This window comes from Anolis carolinensis, chromosome 3, assembly GCF_035594765.1.
Source record: "Anolis carolinensis isolate JA03-04 chromosome 3, rAnoCar3.1.pri, whole genome shotgun sequence".
NCBI classification, from domain to species: domain Eukaryota; kingdom Metazoa; phylum Chordata; class Lepidosauria; order Squamata; family Dactyloidae; genus Anolis; species Anolis carolinensis.
The window spans coordinates 80,602,495-80,622,326 of NC_085843.1; the positions used below are offsets into that span (position 1 = coordinate 80,602,495).

A 19,832-nucleotide genomic window follows, 5' to 3' on the forward strand; every position below is an offset into this window, starting at 1 on the left:
ACTGGCTGTTAGGAATTGTGAGAGTTGAAGTCCAAAAACACCTGGAGGGGTGAAGTTTGCCCCTATGGGCAGGCTTCAGGGCCCTTCCACACAGCCATGTAACTCAGAATATCAAGGCAGAAAATCCCACAATGTCTGCTTTGAACTGGGTTAGCTGAGGCCACACTGTTATATATCCCAGTTCGAAGCAGAAAATGTGGGATTTTATCCAGTTGTGTGGAAGAGTCCTCAGAGGATGGATGTGCCTCAACAGAGCAGAAGTCCTTCAAAGGAGCACCGCTTGAACGGCCCTGCTCCAAGCTACGGCCTGCCTCCCTCCCTCGCTCGCTCCCTCTGTAAGGCCGTCGGGGGGCGGAGGCCGGGCAGGCAGGTAGGCAGGCCGCCCGACTGGGGAGCCTCCTTTCAGCCCCGCCCGCCTTCTCCGGCAGAAAGAGCCCGCTCTCGGGAAACATCACCATGCGGGCCGGCTGCAACAGTGAGTAAAGGGCAGAGGGGAGACACATCCATCGAAAGAGCCTTGGGCTACGTGGGGTGGGAGAGAAAGACGTCCAGATTTGGCTGGATTGTGGGTGGGAGTCTTCAGCAAGGAGGCGCCGGCGCTTGTCTCCTGTCGGGGAGCCTCTCTGAGCCCGTGCAGAGTGCTTCTCCCCCCTTCTCTCTCTCTCTCTCTCTCTCTCTCTCTCTCTCTCTCTCTCTCTTCTCAGCCTGGACTCTAGAAAGCCTTGCCTGCCCGGGTTCCTTTTCGGGCCCCGAACAGGTTGTGCGGGCACTTCCTCCTCAGGTTTGAAGGCAGGTGTTTCCTTATGCAACGCTGCCATCGTCTCTCCCGACACAGAGGTCAGCGCCAGGCGAGGGCGGGCCTCCTCGCCAAGCCACCCACTTTCGGTTTCTGCTCAGGGAAAGGCGCCTCCAGGACCCTTCCACACGTCAGGGCCCTGGATATTCCCAGAATATCCAGGCAGAAAATCCCACAAGATCTGCTTTCAACTGGGTTATCTGAGTCCACACTGCCATATATCCCAGTTCGAAGCAGAAAATGTGGGATTTTATTCAGCTGTGTGGAAGGGGCCTCAAATAACCCAGTTCAAAGCAGATATTATCGGATTTTCTGCCTGGATATTCTGGGATATAGGGCTATGTGAGAGGGCCCTTTTAAAAGCACAACTCTCAGGATCCTATTTAAGCTAAATTAACGTCAAACTGGGCTCCTGGTGGTGGCGCAGTGTGTTAAAGCTCTGAGCTGCTGAAAATTGCAGACCGAAAGGTCCCAGGTTCAAATCCCTGGAGCGGAATTGAGCGCCCGCTGTTAGCCCCAGCTCTCGCCAACCTAGCAGTTCAAAAACATGCCAATGTGAGTAGATAAATAGGTACCACTCCGGCGGGAAGGTAACAGCGCTCCATGGAGTCATGCTAGCCACATGACCTTGGAGGTGTCTACGGACAACGCCAGCTCTTCAGCTTAGAAATGGAGATGAGCACTTAACGTCAGGGGAAAACCTTTACCTTTAACCTAACGTCAAACTGCATTAATTCTACAGTGTGGATGCACCCCCATGTCAGCCTGTCATATACCTCTGGTCTTATAGGTGAAAAGCACCTATGACTGTAGGAAAAGCAGATAACAAATAAGGTTTATTGTTATTATTATCATTGTCGATATCTTCCTTGACTTGAGTCTATGTACCTGTTAATGCGATCTTCCTTCTTTCCTCCAGGCTTCCACCTCGTCTAGCGTTATTGTCTTTTCTAGTGATAATAATAATAAAACTTTATATATACCTATTCCTAACCAAAGCAGGGCAATCTCAGGGCCCTTCCACACAGCCCTATATTTCAGAATATCAAGGCATAAAATCCCACATTATCTGTGTGTGGACTCAGATAACCCAGTTCAAAGCAGATACTTTGGGATTTTCTGCCTTGATATTCTGGGATATATACTGCTGTGTGGAAGGGCCATGAGACTACCCTGCTTTGGTTAGCAATAGGTATATAAATGGGCCCTTCCACATAGGCCCTATATCCCAGGAACTGATCCCAGGTTTTATGTTTATCCCAGATTAGTTGGCAGTGGGGATTCATGTAATCCAGTTTAAAGCAGAAAAGCTGGGATCAGATCCTGGGATATAGGGCCTGTCTGAAAAGGCGCTAAGGCCCCTTCCACATGACTGGATAAAATCCCACCTTATCTGCTTTGAACTGGAATATATGGCAGTGTGGACTCAGAAATCTAGGGCCCTTCCACACAGTCATATAACCCAGAATATCAAGGCAGAAAATTCCACAATGTCTGCTTTGAATTGGGTTAACTGAGTCCACACTGCCATATATTCCAGTTCAAAGCAGATAATGTGGGATTTTATCCAGCTGTGTGGAAGGCACTCCAGTTCAAAGCAGATATTATGGGTTATTCTACCTTGATATTCTGGGTTATATGGCTGTGTGGGAGGACCCTAAAGCTGGGTCTATACTGCTCTATATCCCAATATCTGATCCCAGATTATCTGCTTTGACCTGGATTATATGGTAGTGTGGACTCAGAAACCCAGGGCCCTTCCACACAGTCATATAAACCAGAATATCAAGGCAGAAAATCCCATAATATCTGCTTTGAACTAGGTTATCTGAGTCCACACGGCCATTTGTTCCAGTTCAAAGCAGAAAATGTGGGATTTTATTCACCTGTGTGGAAGGGGCCATAGGGGCAGTGTAGAAGGGGCCTCAGTTTAGTGATCTTGGCTCCCAGGGGCCCTCCCACACAGCCCTATATCCCAGAATATCAAGGCAGAAAATCCCACAATATCTGCTTTGAACTGGATTATCTGAGTCCACACTGCCTTAAAGTTCTGGGATATAGGGCTGCGTGGAAGGGCCCTAGGAAGAGTTCAGGTTTGATTTGTGCAAATGTTGGTTAATTTGTCTTTTTAACAGTCTGCAGATAGTACATTCAAGTTGTGTCTAACAAACTGGTTTGTTTGCAACAGCTCCCCTGGCTGCCAGTTTGTTTTTTAGCACATTCAAAGTCATGGTTTTGATTTATGAAGCCTTATGTGATTCAGATCCAGACTATTTGGCAGGTGATTTCTCCCTATCTGGACTCTGGAACTCCCTTTCCAGGCCAGAATGACTCTCACCCTGTAGTCTTTCTGTTGGCAGGCAAAAGTCTTTTTATTCAGGCAGGATTTTAAAGACTGGGCCAGGGAGTCCTGCCTTGGGCTAATGAAGTGCCTCAGGCTAGCTTTTTTATTTATATATTACAGTTGTTTTCATTTTTATTATTTGTTTATTATAACAGTTGTATAAGTTTTTTAATATTTATGTTTTGTACATTTTAAATTGTATTGCTTTTTTAGTGTGAGCTGCTTTGAGCCTCATCAGAGTCAAAATTTTTGCTTTTTTTTGGTGTCAGGAGTGACTTGAAAAACTGCAAGTTGCTTCTGGTTTGAGATAATTGGCTGTCTACTGCCGTCCTACTGGCACAAGGGTTTAACGCAACCCATTGTGCTACCAGAGGCTCCAACATTTTTGCTGTAATGTAGTCTATAAAGTATAGGCTGTTTCTCTTCTGAAAATTTTCAGTGCATTCCCTTATCTAACATGTGTTTATAATATGATCCCTAATGCCTCATCTTTTTCTGAGCTTTGTTTCCATGCCTATTATTTATCACTACTTAGATGGCAAAAATCTTTGTTGTAAAAATTTGAGCATCAATTTACTTGCTTGGGAGAATAATGCAATGTTAAGTGATTACTGTATTCCCTGCTATCTTCTTTCTTGGAAGGTGGATGGAGAGTTTCCACTCTCTTGTTTTGTATTCCATATTTCTTGGAAGATTTTACTTAGAATTTGAGTGGATTCTGTCTCAGTGGCTTGAAACAGCTCTATTGGCCATCTATTCCTGGTAATTTATTCCTCCCAAGTCCTTTGAGTACACCTTCCACTTCACTTGCTAAAATTGTGGGTTTATCTTGAAATAATGTTTTCTTTAATAGATCTGCCACCCTTTTGTCTCTCTCAGTGGTTCTCAACCTGTGGGTTCCCAGATACTTTGGCCTTCAACTCCCAGAAATCCTAATAGCTGGTAAACTGTCTGGGATTTCTGCGAGTTGTAAGCCAAAACACCCGGGGACGACCCACAGTTGAGAACCACTGTAAGGTGTATTTTTCTATTGTCTTTTTATTTCTTCTTGATCATGTAGTGTGTTCTCCTGCGGGTCATATAACATATCTGCTCTTGGTTTAAATATATTTTGACTTTCCATATCTTGTGGAATAGGTTCCTTATTCTATTTTTGTGTCACCTTCTGTTTCTCTGCATTGTTTGTTCTAGCAGTTATTTGTCAACGTACACAGGCGGCTGAATAGTGGCATTCACAGGTCTGACCTTATTTCAGTTCCGTGTTACATTTGCTTCTTATTTGTCCTTACTTGTTTTGACTGCTTGAAGTCTTTCTTTCTTTTTGCATTCCTCTTAATAGTATCCCTGGCCTCAAACTAGGGTTAGTCTGGCTTTCTGTCATTTAGGCTTCTTAGATTTGATTTTGCTTTTTCATGTCAGCAGCAACTTGAGAAACTGCAAGTCACTTCTGGTGTGAGGACATTGCCCAGGGGATGCCCAGATGTTTGATGTTTTTACCATCCTTGTGGTAGGCTTCTCTCATGTCCCCGCATGGGGCTGACAGAGGGAGCTTGCTTGCTTGCTTGCTCTCCCCAGATTCGAAACTTTGACCTGTCAGTTAGCGGTCCTGCTGGCACAAGGTTTTAACCCATTATGCCACCGGGGCTCCAAGGCTTCATAGTGCAAATCAGTTTCTGTCATCCCAATAAACAAATGATTGTCATTCAACTTTCCATTGTCTCCTTTAGTGTCATTTACTGGGGCCCCTTCCACACAGTTGTATAAAATCCACATTGAACTGGATTCTATGGCAGTGTCGACTCAGATAATCCAATTCAAAGCAGACATTGTGGATTATCTGCCATGATGTTCTGGGCTATATGTCTTGATGTTCTGGTTATATGGGGGTGTGAATGTTAACCTAAAGGTTTTCCATTTATCCTTGTATCCCTATGTAGATTTTCTCATGTTTCTTTTTCAGATTTTATAAAGTTGGGAGGATTTATCATTGCATCTTTCTGTGCCTGGTACTTGGGGTCTCTTTTAGCATATATAATACCTGAAGACTCAATAATGACAACTTACGACAATCTTCAGAACCTTGCCAAAAAACCAAAAATTGTGGGTATGTAGGTTTATACCACTGTATATTTTTTAAAGTGAAACTCCCATTTAGTTTGTGTTTTTGTCAATTGACTGCCTTCTGGTGTTTTACTTTAGCTAATAGCCAAGTTGTTTTGTAAAGGAGATTTTTTTTCACTGTAAGGGCAGCATCCTATTTGAAAGATATGGTCACCAGTAACTTGCCTTTTCTTCCTTCATCTCTTCCTAATGTTTAATTAAAGCAGCCATATAATATGACATATATGGAGCATTATTCCACCCCTGCCCTTCTTGTAACAGTCAAAAAAAAAAAAAAGAACCGTGATGACATCATTAAATCAAATGTATGACACAAAATGGTACTCTGATGACAAGAAAGAGATTCTGTTTGGTAGCAGTTTAAGGCCCTTTCCACACAGCTGTATAAAATCCACATTAAACTGGATTATCTGGCAATTGAAAGCCGATATTATGGGTTATACGGCTGTATGGAAGGGCCCTAAGTCAGTATATTTTACCTCTGCTATTACTCTGCCATCATTACTAGTTAAGATGACTTGTCATATTAAAGACACATCTGTTCTACTTAGGCAGTTAAATCTTTAACACAGCAGTGTAAATATCAGTTGCAACAGAAATAGTTCCACAGGTGCATGTTTATTATATAGGAATCATGGTCTAAAGATTATAAGAGAATGTAAGGATTTCTTTATCTTTTCACGTATTGTCTCAGTATTTTTTTAGTATCCCACTCATCTAAAATATATGCAACTGAAATTTAGGGCTGAAGGTCAAAGTGGGCCAGTTCAGACCTCACTCCAAGTTACAGCTTCAAAAGCTTATTTACTGTTTGACATAATAACCGCATTGATAAGACCATGGCTTGTGACTAGTTGTGATTGTACAAGTGTGGAAGATAGGTGAAGAAGAAAGGCAACTGATCTACACAAGTAGTGTATTGCCAGATCAATAAAACTGAGTTATTGAGAAAGATCTCAAAGATATCAATACATCTAGTGATCTTCCTGCACAGATTAATTGAAACATAATTTTGGTCCATGTGTCTTATGGTATCTTCAAAAAGATTATTCAAATATAAACTTTGTGACTTGAAACCCAAAGGGCATCTGAAATGATGATCAAGATGGGAACTGTGACTTACATGTGTAATTTTACCCCTAATAATCCCAAGGAGTGAGAAAATATGACTGGGTAATAAGTACAAAAGATGGTGGGTTGTGCAATCACTAACATGTCTCAATATGTTTATACCATCACTTGCTTATAGAAACTGAATTAGTAATTATGTAAGACTGGTTAAGGTTATATTTTGATCTTACAATGGACATAGCTTGATTTAAAGAATTAAGCTATTATCTGTACTGCTTTCAATAAAGAATGGATAGTATCTCTTCTCACGTAAAAAGTAGTGCATCTGAAGAAGAGAAGTGTATGGGAGCTTTCCACCTAAGTAAGAACCTGCTTGTGTAGTAATCTTTCACACAAGCACAAACTTCTCTTCAGATGCTTTGCTGCATGAGGAAAATGACAACAGAGAGACGTTGGGAATCCACTAGGATTTTCAAGAAAGCATGAATAATGTCTGAACAAACATTATATATTGCGTGATATAACTCTTTTGCTCAAAATTGGCCTCAGGTGCAAGGGGAGTTACGGGCTTTGGAAGAGCCTAGAAAAGTAACCTTATTAGACTGCAACTGGTTAGACTTCTGGAAGCTAATAATTTCCTGACTTTGTTTCTTGGACCAGCTCATTCTATACCTGCATCACAATATTTACTGGAGTAGCATGGTGCATCAACTGCAGCATAAAACATACTCTAGAATTTCTTCATTAAGATTTAATCAGGGTTTCCAGCACAGTGGCAATATTGCCTAGAGTCACAGAATAATAGAGTTGGAAGAGACCACATGGGCCATCTAGTCCAACTCCCTGCCCTGCAGGAAAAGCACAATCAAAGTATCCATGACAGATGGTCATCCAGTCTCTGTTTAAAAGTTTCCAAGGAAGGAGCTTCCACCACACTCTGAGGTAGAGAGTTCCATTGTTGAATAGCTTTTACGGTCAGGAAGTTCTTCCTAATGTTCAGGTGGAGTCAGTGAGGTATCTGTTAAGCAAAAGGTCTTCATGTAAGCACAACTATTGGGATCGTTCCTATTATTATAAAATGAGTAATATAACAGTATTATGTCAATAGTTTCTCTGTAGTTCAAATATAATATTGGTTCGGTAAATATATGCAATGAACATGTTTTAACATCAATACAGGCAAATAATAAATGTATGAGTGAAAAATTTAATATCGGTTGGAGATGATATGGCTTAAAGTCCACAGGGACGTCATGTGGCCTATGGTTTTCCTCAGACACATGAAATGGCCTTGTGCCCCATTTTCAAAATTCCAAATCAGGCATTTTCACCACAAAACTGTCAATCATCATTTTACGAGGCAAATTATCGTAATATTTTCCTTCAATCTCCTCTCCCCCATGCCTTAAAATTGGCCAAAGATTCACAAAATTGTAACTGGAAGAGAATTCCAGTTTTTATTTTTAGCAGGAAATCTTTTAATGCAGCCCACCTAGGTGGCAACATTTGCCAGTGTACCTCCTGCAGCTCCCCTTTTGAAGTATAGTTTAATCCCATCTTAATGTTAACTTTTTATGTTTTTGCTGAATTTGCTTTAAATTGTAAGCTGCCTTGAGTTCCAAAGACAGAATAGAAATAAATATAACAATAAAAACCATGACTACTACTAATGTTCTACTGCAAATGATATGCCACTATGTTCCTCTCTTCTATTGTAGTTCCATCCCCTAAAAGACACAAATGTGACCAGTGGTCTCCATGTCCGTCTCAAAGCTATGCTTATCGCATACTCAGTGGTGGGGGCAAGGAAAAGTTTGCTAAAATTTGTTTTGAAGATGAACTGTAAGTATCTATCTACCAATCCGTTTGTAAGTTTCTGTTACCATTCAGTTTAATTTATCACATCAGATCTCCAATTTAGTCTAGTTAGATTACAACAATGTTACAAGGGCCTTGTTGTATGAGACAAAAAGCTGATCTAGTCCAACTTTGTGTTCATATCATTGTCAACTAATTGCTTATGGAAATTGACAGCAACAAAATACAATAGCATACCCCCTCTACTGATATGAAGAAAATACATATTTCTTCAAGGCAACCCGGTAGTTCTTCCTTGCTCTTTGAGAAGCTAGGCATTTTAATACATTTAGCTAAGCAAATGGCTGCAAAGTTAGTTCTGGAGAATAGAATAGCTGCTTTTTATCAGAACTTAGTTAAATATTGGATGGAATTCATATCCCAGAATACACTAGCTAGCTAGTACCATACTGGTAGAAGATTGAAGGCAACTGGGCATATAAAATCTCTGCATTGTATGTTTAATTTTCTCATTTCCTGGTTTCCATTGTTAAAGCAGTTTTGGGAAAGAATTTGGTGAAATATGTCTACTTGGATATTTTCAGAATTAAAACAGACGGTATGCTCCCCAAGATTAGTCTAAATCAATGATCCTCAAACTTCTTAAAGAGAGTGCCAGTTCACAGTCTCTTAGACTGTTGGAGACCAGGCTATAGTTTGAAGGGAAAAAAAACACAAATTAAGTCTGCTGCACATATCTTAATAATTTATAATAATAATAATTTATTCTTGTACCCCGCCCCATCTCCCCGAAGGGACTCGGGGCGGCTCACATGGGGCCTTGCCCAACATCACAATATAAAATCAAAACAAAAACACAAATTTACAACAATAAATCAACAATATCGGTAAAACAATCGAAAAGGACAATCTTACAAGATGAAATGTTAAAACAGGTATATCAAACACAAGTCTGGGCCGAAAGGTGAATGTGTCAAATCGGGAGGAGATAGTTACATAATTGACATAGTCAATGAAGTACTATAAATGACAATAGTGACAATAAAAGGGCAGATCAGTGGGTCTATTATTACATAGGCAGGCATCTTAAACCAACAAAAGTCACTCATCAAAGGCTTTCCGGAAAAGCCAGGTTTTCAGATTCTTCCGGAAGGAGACGAGGGTGGGGGCCAGCCTAATCTCCCTAGGGAGCAGGTTCCAAAGCTGGGGGGCCACGACAGAGAAGGCCCTCTCTCTCGTCCCCACCAACTGCGCCTGCGAGGGTGGTGGGAGCGAGAGGAGGGCCTCCCCCGATGAGCGAAGAGATCGTGCGGGTTCATAGGGGGAAATGCGATCTCTAAGGTAGGCGGGTCCCAAACCGTTTAGGGCTTTGTAGGTAAGAACCTGCACCTTGAATTGGGCTCGGAAAGTAAGCGGCAGCCAGTGGAGCTCCTTAAACAGAGGCGTTGAACGTGCCCTGTAATTTGCTCCAGTTAGAAACCTGGCTGCCGTGCGTTGAACTAATTGCAGTTTCCAGACCGTCTTCAAAGGCAGCCCCACGTAGAGCGCATTGCAATAATCCAGTCTAGAGGTAACTAAGGCGTGGACCACCATGGTCAGATTAGACTTCTCGAGGTATGGTCGCAGCTGGCGCACAACTTTTAGTTGTGCAAAGGCCCTCCCGGCCACGGCCGACACCTGAGCTTCAAGCGTCAGCCCCGAATCCAGGAGGACCCCCAAGCTGCGGACCTGCGCCTTCAGAGGGAGTGTGACCCCGTCAAGCACAGGTTGCCACCCAATACCCCGATCGGACTTTTGACTGACCTGGAGGACCTCTGTCTTATCAGGATTAAGTCTCAGCTTGTTCGCCCTCATCCAGGCCAACACAGCGGCCAGACACTGATCCAGTATCCGAGGGGCTTCCTTGGATTTTGGTGGAAAAGAGTAGTAGAGTTGGGTGTCATCCGCGTAGAGATGGCACCGAACTCCAAAACCCCGGATGACCTTGCCCAGCGGTTTCATGTAGATATTGAAAAGCATGGGGGACAGAATAGAACCTTGCGGGACCCCACAGGACAATGGCCAGGGGTCCGAGCAGGTGTCCCCCAGCTTCACCATCTAGGAACGCCCCTCTAGGAAGGACTGGAGCCACTGCAGAACAGTACCCCCAAGGCCCATCCCGGAGAGACGTCCCAGAAGGATACCATGGTCGATGGTATCTTATTTGTAGTGCAAATAATACCACGAAAAAACAATACAATATTTAAAATGTAGAACCATTTTAACCAACATAAACGTATCAGTATTTCAATGGAAAGTGTGGGCCTGCTTTTGGCTGATGAGAGAGTCAAGATAATTAGGATCATTGTCGTAGTCTGCTTTCAGACTGAGGGGGACCCAAATTCTAAAGTTTAGGGCAGGGGGCAGGTAAATTACCTTGGAGGGCCATATCTGGCCCACCAGGCTTGGTTTGGGAACTCCTGGTCAAAACCATTTGTATATCTTTATTTCCTTGGATCTTCCCAGGTGTTGTTGCCTTAACATTCATTTGTTTGATTCTATTTTTTTTTTGGGGGGGGGGGGGCGGGGAGGACTGTTTGTAGTAGGTTTCTGGATCTAAAAGTTTTTCCTCTGTGTATGCAGACATGTTGTTTTTAGGGAAAAGTGCCATTTCATGATGAACTAAGATAAATACATAAATAAAGATTGAGGACGAACAGTATTTCTTTTTTTGTTCTCCTATCCCAGCCTTTAAAAAACAACCTACCTGGGGAAAGCTGGACTATAACATATTGCATCTGGACCCAGGAATTGCCAGACAATTATAATGTCCTTTGGAATATTTTTTTTTAATCTGAGCATGACAGCAACAAATACTATAACTTCCATACGTACTTATCCTGTCTAGAGGAGCCCAGTATTGCACAGGTAGATCTGTAGTCTGGCTCTGTATGAAGTTGCTCTGTAGCCATATAATTTTTTAGAACCATCACACAATTAATCCAACCTTAACAATGGTATGGAGTGAAGGTGGTTTCAAGAAAAGACTACTTAATATCCTATGGACAACCCTCTTAGACATAGTTAAGAAATCAGATAGGTCATGTTTACATAGACATTTTCATGTTTGTGTTGCGGTTCCAAGCATGCTGTGTGCTGTTGCATTAAGTAGATTTCTTGCTAGAAGTTATTATTTTGATTCTTTTTCTTCTTTTTTTCTTTGGGTTTCCCAACTCCACTCTTCTAGAACTTTGCTTTATTTATTTCAGAACCAAGTATCACAGGAAGTAACTTCATGGGAAAAGCCTATGTGACATACTTTCCAAATTAATGCTTGATATTTCATTTTCAGGATCATAAGTGAAGAAAAAGAGAATGTTGGAAGAGGAATAAATATTGCAGTTGTAAACTGTGAGTAAAAGGGCATAATCTGATGGGATATAGCCAGCATCACACAACCAGAAATCTTAAATAAGACTTTTTTTCCTTCCTTTGGAGCATATTTGGGTGTGCAAAAAAGGTTATAAAAATGCCCAACCTTTTATATTATCTGGGAGCTCTATCCGTATTGTGTCTCTGCAAAGCATCAGGGAGATGTTTTGACAGACTTCCAGTATAGTTCCTTTATATTGATTTAAATTGTAATTATTTAGCAATGACTGTGTTTTTATATGAACCATATTTAGAATGTTTTGGGTCAAAGCAGGACAAATTGGATTTTCTGAATCTGAACATAGAAAATGAGATATCTAACCAGACACTGAAGGGGCATGCACTCTGTACGTTCTCAGGAGTCCCCTTCTAACTCGAGAGGGTGGCACAGAAGGAACACACCAAGAGTTGAATCTCTCTGAAGATTAGCTTTATTTGCCAGCCAAGCAAATAGCGGCAGATGTGCTGTAGGCATGAAAAGACTGCCGTGCCCCCAGGATGGGGTCGTGATCTTTTATTGTTTTACAGAAATCCAAAAAGCACATTTTGATTGGTGTTAACACACTGTTCATTTAATTGGTCTATGCTTACCTAATACATTTCTGATTGGCTTTCTATTATTAAGCAAGCAAACAGGTGAAAAATAGCAGAAACTGGAATAGGCTGAAATTTACTGTAGCTTCATATCTTCTTCAAGTGACCCTAACTCGTGGTGATGCACCAGGCAGACGCTGCTTATCTCTTTGTTACAAGTGAAAGCAAGAATGCTGTGTGAAAGAATTGAGAGGATAGCTCTTTTTTAAAAACTATACCTTTGTCTGTATACACTTTACAGATGACCTCCAGTCACATATAGTGTCTATAAAATTTTATACATGGACTACCTGAATTTGAATATATATAATGAGATATCTAATCAGAAACCTTTGAGGCAGCAGCAGCGCTCCTATCTGAAAGTGTCTCAGATCCTCAGTCTCTCAGATCCTTGCAAATGCAAGACTGAAGGTAGACTTAGGATCCGAGAAACAAGTTACTTTATTTGTATTGTATTGGTAAATACTAGGAAAATATTTTAATGTATAATGGGTATACTCTCATTTTAAAACACTTTTCTTTCTTTTAGATGACACTGGAAAGGTTTTTGCTGCAAAATATTTTGACATGTGGGAAGGGGGTAAGAGTATTAAATATCAGCATACAATAAATGGATCTGCTATCAAATATTTTTATTTAAATGACAGCAACAACAGCTGTAGTAATTGCAGATCGTCATGTGTCAGGATCTGTTTTGACCAGAACCTTTCTGCAGCTATGTGTTAGTGATCATGGAACATGGAAAATTCTATAATCTCCCATCACCAAAGGTAAAGCCAAAACAAGGGATACAAGTAATTAAAACCATATACCGTAATTTGGAAATAATTTCCATAAATGTAACTCTGTTTTATGAAGAAGAGCAGAGCGGCACAGTAGAGGTGAGATATTGGGGGAATGGAGATAGCTCAGCGGATAGCCCTTAGGGCTCCTCAAAGCATACTGAGGGGCTCCACACTTTCCTCCCCCTCCAAGCTTTCCTTCCTCTTTCCTGCTCCTCCCCCTCCTCCCTCGCCACCAAAATCCTTACCCCCCTTTGCCGCCAAAAGCCTTCCCCTCCTCGCCATCCAGATCCCCCCCCCCCCCGTGCCTTCCTTGTTTCCAAAAGCCTTTTTCCCGCCTACTGCTTGGGGGTGTTTTGATTGTGCTTTTCCTGCATGGCAGAAGGGGGTTGGACTGGATGGCCCTGAGGTCTTCCACTGAAATACTGTTAGGTTTATGCTGGTTAAAATTGTTCTTCATTTTAAATACTGTATTGTTTTTTCTTTTTTTACACTACAAACGAGATATGTGCAGTATGAATAGGAATTCGATCATGTTTTTTTCAGTTAGTTCACACAAACGGTCTCCATCTATCTCTCATCTGGCCTGGCCTGTCTGTCAAAATTTAAAACAGAAATGCATCAAAAGGTTTGCCCATGCCTGATATATATACATTAGGGTGGGTCAAAAAGTTGTGCCTCCTGTATCATAAAACGGTTATGAATGAACATATAACAGCAGAAGTTGCTACAAATCATAGCCTGAACTATCATACACACACAACTACCATTTAACATAGTCACTATCAATTTGTACACATTTGCGCCATCGTTTAACCCAGGTATCAAAACCATTTTGTAAAAAATCAGTGTCTTGCTTCGTGACCCATGATTTTAAAGCTGTTTTAACATCATTCAAGTCATTGAATCTGAAACCATGTAGGTTGTCTTTCTAAAGTCCAAATAGGTAAAAGTCAGAAGGGGCCAGCTTTACAATCTTTACAGCTTTAAAATCATGGGCCATGAAGCAAAACCCTGAATTTTTCCAAAATGGTTTTGATGCCTGGGTTAAACGATGGCGCAAATGTGTACAGATTGATGGTGACTATGTTGAACTGTAGTTTTGCGTAGATGATATAATTCAGGCTATGATTTGTAGCAACTTCTGCTGTTATATGTTCATTCATAATGTTTTTATGACACAGGAGGCAAAACCTTTTGACCCAATATATATAAACATTTCTTGGAGCTCCATGAGAAACATTTGCTAAAAAAGGGCTCAGTGGCCAAAAAAGTTTGAGAACCCCTGAGATAGCTATTTACATAGATCTTCTTAAAGAACATTTTTTGCCAACAGAATTCTCTGGACCAATGACTGATTTCATCAGAAAGGCCCCCTTGAGGTCACTGCTCCTGATGGTAACCCATGATGATGGAAGTAGCAGGTAAATATTTGTGCTTCCATATTGTATCCACACTACCCACTTACAGCGGTTTGGCACCCTCTAACTATCCTGCTTCCATCCTGTGGAATCCTGAGATTTGAAGTGTGGCACAGGAACATTCTAAGTTAGCTCCTCATCCCTATATGTAAAATACATCCAGTTCCTTGAGGTTTGAACTACAACCTTGAATGCATTAACTACCCCACTTACATGCAGACTATTACTATATTTGGTGAAGTAATTAATATTCTCTGCTGGAGAACTCTAATACTGTAAATCAGGAAAGTTCACCAGAGTTCTGCTGCAGAGAATTCAATGTTCAAACTATGAATTCCAAGATGCTGTAGGATAAAGAAGCCATAACAATTAACAATAACAATAATTAACATTATGCAAGAGATAGATGTGATCATGGCAGCAGAATTCTTCATTGATGGACTTATTTGTATGTTCTAAAATGTGTGTGAGTGCACACATGTATGTGAATGTTCATACAGCTCTTAGGTTTTGACCTATAAAGGTTTTGACCTATAAAGCCCTACACGGCTCAGGCCCTACCTATCTCCGTGATCGCATCTCCCCCTGTGAGCCAGTGCGGACCTTGAGATCTTCCGGGGAGGCTCTTCTCGCGCTCCCACCACCGTCTCAAGTGCGGCTGGTGGGGACGAGGGAATGAGCCTTCTCGGCAGTGGCCCCCCGGCTCTGGAATGCATTGCCAAAAGAGATCAGGCAATCCCCTACATTATCCAATTTCCGTAAGGAACTGAAGACCTGGTGGTGTCGGCAGGTTTTTGAGTAATTACATTGGACCACCGCCGATTTCTGGGCCTGAATATATTGCACAAGATTTCCCTAGCCTAAAATGATACATTTTAATATATTGGTTTTATGGTTCCTGTCCCCTTGATCTGGTCATATAAGTGTGATTTATTGTTATAATTGTATTGTTTTACTTTGTTTAATAATGTGTATTATGTTGTTATGTAATGTCTGTGTTTGCTTTTATGACTGTAAACCGCCCTGAGTCCCATCCGGGAGATAGGGCGGTATATAAAGTTTTATTATTATTATTATTATTATTATTATTATTATTATTATTATTATTATTATTATTATTAGTGAGAATTGCAAGTAGCCATTATGGTCAAAAACGTCATACATCCCTGTGCTAAGAGCAAATTAGTTATTTTTATATGCCTCTTCATGTGTATAATAGCAGGGGACAATTAAAATACAGCAACATAACACAGTTAAAAACACAAACACCAATTAAATATATAATCACTTGAGAGTGTGACATCAGTTTAAAAGCACACATATTAAAAACAATCAATTCATTAAAAAAACATCTAGATAGGCCTGCCAGAAGAGATTGGTTTTTAATGCTGTTTTAAAAACAGACGATGGATGCACAGAGCTCTTCCAGCAGGTCATTCCACCATTTAGGAGTGACTAATGAGAATCCTCTGATTAACATTTGCTAGCCTGGACCTGGCAAAAAAGAAGAAAGTGACAATATAAGAATGAATGAATCCTGGTTAATGTAAATTTTGCATTCAGAAAATCTGGGCAGTAGAAGGTACAGGACTAAATTGTTTTCTTATCTCTTACACAGGTTAAAGGAGGATGGGAAAAAGGCAATTGCTGAACTAGGAAGTAAAGAAATACGAAATTTGAAATTTAGATCAAGTTGGGTTTTCATAGCAGGAAAAGGTTTTAAGCTGCCAGAAAATATAGAAAATGAAAAGGTAAAACTTGTTTTAATTAAGAAACCAAAATTGAAATATATTCTCATGATAGATTTCTGGTCCTGGCTAGATGATTTCAAAATAGGTGTGCCTCCATTTTTATAATTCTATAATTTTATAATTTCAAACTGTGGTGGCCAGATGACAAATCCCTCAAAAATCGTGTGGAAAAAGTTCTTAATAAGCACCAGTGTTCTGTTGATTGTGTGTTCTGTGATTGGGTAACTAATTCCAGGATTTCCTGTATACAGTGTTCCCTTACTACTTTACGGTTCGCTTTTTGTGTATTCGCTGTTTCGTAGTTTTTCAATAAACCCTATAAATCATAAAAAATTACAGTTTACAACCTAAGGAAGAGGGAGGGAGGAGAAGCCAAAAGGATAGAAAAGGAGCCTAAGTGGCAATGGGAGGAGAAGGAGGCGATTTATCTGTTAGTGTGTATTCTGTTGTTAGAGTGAAATGTTATATCAAGTTTTGCTGCTGGGTGTTTGCAACTTTGTGTTTCCAGCAAAGCATTCCAGCAGCGCAAGGGTTTAGGCACAAGACAGCTTGATAGATTGCCCACAGGACCAATAGGTCAGGGCTTCCGTTTGAACTGTCTGGCCAGAACTCATGAACTCAGGAATGCGGGAGGTGCCAGCTTTGTAGAGGTAACAGCCGAGCCGAGCCAAGGAGACGAGCCATATGTTCGGAGAGCTGTGGCTATTAGCAACTGTATATATGTCTAATAAAGCAGTTAGACCTGCTGGGATCAGCAGTAAATCAGCGACTGAGCTGATGTTTTGTTGGTGCCAGTTTGCAGCTGCATAAAGTGGTCCTTCGGGTGAGCAGATGGAGAGAACTGACTCACAAAATCAGTCAGGGTGACGGATGATCAATTCAACTCCCCAGCCCATCATCCACACCACACCCTGACATTATCAACACACGATTGGTTGATAAAGACTTAAAACAGTGTATAACTACTAAAATAATGTATAAATATATAACGTCCCTACTTTGCGGATTTTCACTTATTGCGGGTGGTCCTGGAACCTAACCCCCGTGATAAGTGAAGGAACACTGTAGTCTGCACAGCAAAACTACATTCTTCAATAATGGTTTGACATGGCATTAAATGATCAGTGTAGATCAGGCCTTTGTGTTCTATTTTTAATTGTGTTCTGACATACAAATATCTACTGTGTAAATCTTATCCCACACGTTGTATTGGAAGAAGACATCTCTGCTATATGTCTCTGTGTTTGGCTGCAATTAAAGACAAAAATGTGCCTGGGTGTGTTAAGAGCACTTGACATTATACAAAACATGACAGTAATTGAGGTGAGCTATCAAAATGCATACTTTGTAAAAATATTACATGGGCACTACAGGAACCCAGTTGGGAATGGTGTCATTAGTATCAATGGGAGCTTCCCTCCCCAAACTAATCCCTGCCTTAGAGGGGAAAGAATTAAATTCCAGTGTCTCTTGGTCCCAATCCTGCTGGCCCTATTCATTGCAGCAGCATATATAGAGAGAGGAATTGAGCAGGGTGAAGGAAGATGATTTTATGTGATAAGATTAGAATTATTAATGGGCTCTGAATATCACTATTCCCCAATAATTTATTCAGGATATAAAAAGTCAAATTCGTGCAGCTGCACTGTGTATGCCAAAGATGTCCACGAGTCTGCTCTCGTCAATGAATTACTGGTTTAAACCTACAAAGTCAGCTAATAACACAGTGCCTGCACATAAGAAAGTACATCTCTGCAATGCGCATGTACTCCTTTGTCTTGGCTACTTAGGCTGGATCTACATTGCCTTATATATGAGGATCTGATCCCAGATTATCTGTTTATCCCAGACTATCTGGATCTGCATGGAGCCCCAATGGCGAAGTGTGTTAAAGCACTGAGCTGCTGAACTTGCAGACTGAAAGGTCCCAGGTTCAAACCCTGGGAGCGGCGGGAGCGGTTGCTGTTAGCTCCAGCTTCTGCCAACCTAGCAGTTCGAAAACATGCCAATGTGAGTAGATCAATAGGTACTGCTCCTGCGGGAAGGTAACAGCGCTCCATGCAGTCATGCCAGCCACATGACCCTGGAGGTATCTATAGACAACGCCGGCTCTTCGGCTTAGAAATGGAGATGAGCACCAACCCCCAGAGTTGGACATGACTGGACTTAACGTCAGGGGAAAACCTTTACCTTTTTATCTGGCAGCGTAGACACATAGAATCCAGTTCAAAGCAGATAATCTGGGATCAGATCCTTGGTATACAGGGCAGTGTAGCCGCAGAAGTATATGTACTGAGTACTGTTTCAACTAGATGGACCAGTAAAACAGGAAATAGGAAATAGATTCTGGCAAAATGTATCCAATTACTGCTAAAACTTTTACGAAAATGTTAGCAATTGCTTCATGTTTGTGCAGTTTGAGAAAGAGGTTCTTTCAGTATACTGCTTTCTCTTGCTTCACTGGTTTCTACTGTCCAAAATGTTCTTGGACTGATGTTGCCTTCGCAGGAGATAAAATGAATGAACCTCGAGAGAGGAAAGAGGTTGCAAACAGAGAGGATGATGTAAGTTCTGTCTTGGCAACTTGGAAGTATATGTACTGTTTCAATCAGACAGACAATCATAACAAAGGGAGCAGGCTTGTTTTCTGCTGCCCTGGAGACTAAGCAGTGGGTTCAAATTACAGGAAAGGAGATTCCACCTCAACATTAGGAAGAACTTCATGACCATAAGAGCTATCCAGCAATGCAACTCTCTGCCTTGGAGTGTAGTGGAAGCTCCTTCAGTGATGATGATGGCAGGAGGTTGGACTGGATGGCCTGTGTGGTCTCTTCCAACTCTGTAATTCTATGGATCCAATTGTAGCAAGTGCAAGAACCATTTTTTTGCCCTGGAAGTCTCTTGTGGACTATTAAAAATCAAATATCCCTAAAGTGGTTACATTAGATTTCCCCAGCCATAGTTGCTAGTGTTCTTTATTACTCCTTAATTCAAATTCATACCATTTTTGTTAATATGATAAATTACAAGTTCATTTTCATAATGTGATTATTTTGAAACAATAAACCAAATTGATGTTTGTTGTATATGCCTTTAAACAGATCAACCATTCTGACATGAATAAGAACCGATACAGTGGCTGGCCAGCTGAAATCCAGATAGAAGGCTGTATTCCAAAGAACATGACAAACTGAATTCTCAAATACTATCCATAAAACTGCATTCTGTGCCTACCACAGTTTTTGTAAACAACAATTTATCATCAATTGCCAATGGTCTAAGGATATGAACGATCATTATTTAATACTAGACAAAAATAGTTTGAACTGTTGAGTTCATTGAGTTCTTGCAGCAAATCTCTTTTTTGGCATATAAATGACTACAGGTGTTTTCTTCTTGTATTAATGTATTATGCTGTGACTTATGAAAAATCAGTTTTGCAATCAGTAAAATAACATATGTTTATATATTCACATGTTGTTTTTGGTAACCAAAGATTAGATTGGCAGTGGTGTGTGCAAAAGAATCCCTTATTTATCCCTCCACTTATTACGTTTTACTTGAAACTTTTAAAGGCCTAACCTAGTCATGAAACAAGTGTTTTCATGATCCACAGTTTACACTTGAATCTTTTATCTATTTATTTTCAAAAAAAGTTACACTTGAAACAATAAACAGTTTCTATTTTAAACTTAGCTCTGTGGTATTTTATAACCAAATGAA

At 40.8% G+C, this 19,832-nt stretch overlaps 1 protein-coding gene across 2 annotated transcripts; it reads left to right on the forward strand.

The window, feature by feature from the left end:
* Nucleotides 1-269: 269 nt before the first annotated feature.
* fam3b (FAM3 metabolism regulating signaling molecule B) lies at nt 270-19,800 on the forward strand. Of its 2 annotated transcripts, none has more exons than XM_003218990.4 (8): nt 270-475; nt 5,101-5,244; nt 8,051-8,174; nt 11,482-11,540; nt 12,685-12,735; nt 14,274-14,361; nt 15,977-16,109; nt 19,211-19,800. In XM_003218990.4, exons 1-8 carry the CDS (start codon nt 457-459, stop codon nt 19,301-19,303), a joined length of 711 nt encoding a protein of 236 aa, XP_003219038.2. In that variant the 5' UTR covers nt 270-456; the 3' UTR covers nt 19,304-19,800. The 2 variants fall into 2 exon arrangements, with proteins under 2 accessions (XP_003219038.2, XP_062831194.1); XM_062975124.1 differs by lacking the exon at nt 270-475 and adding an exon at nt 789-837.
* Nucleotides 19,801-19,832: the final 32 nt, after the last annotated feature.

Bases quoted from the DNA above. Each gene is read 5' to 3' on its own strand.
- fam3b (XM_062975124.1), top strand. From the start codon at position 804: ATGCAACGCTGCCATCGTCTCTCCCGACACAGAG. The intron at 8,175-11,481 runs GTAAGTATCTAT...TTTCATTTTCAG, and splicing joins ATTTGTTTTGAAGATGAACT to GATCATAAGTGAAGAAAAAG. The intron at 14,362-15,976 runs GTAAATATTTGT...TCTCTTACACAG, and splicing joins CATGATGATGGAAGTAGCAG to GTTAAAGGAGGATGGGAAAA.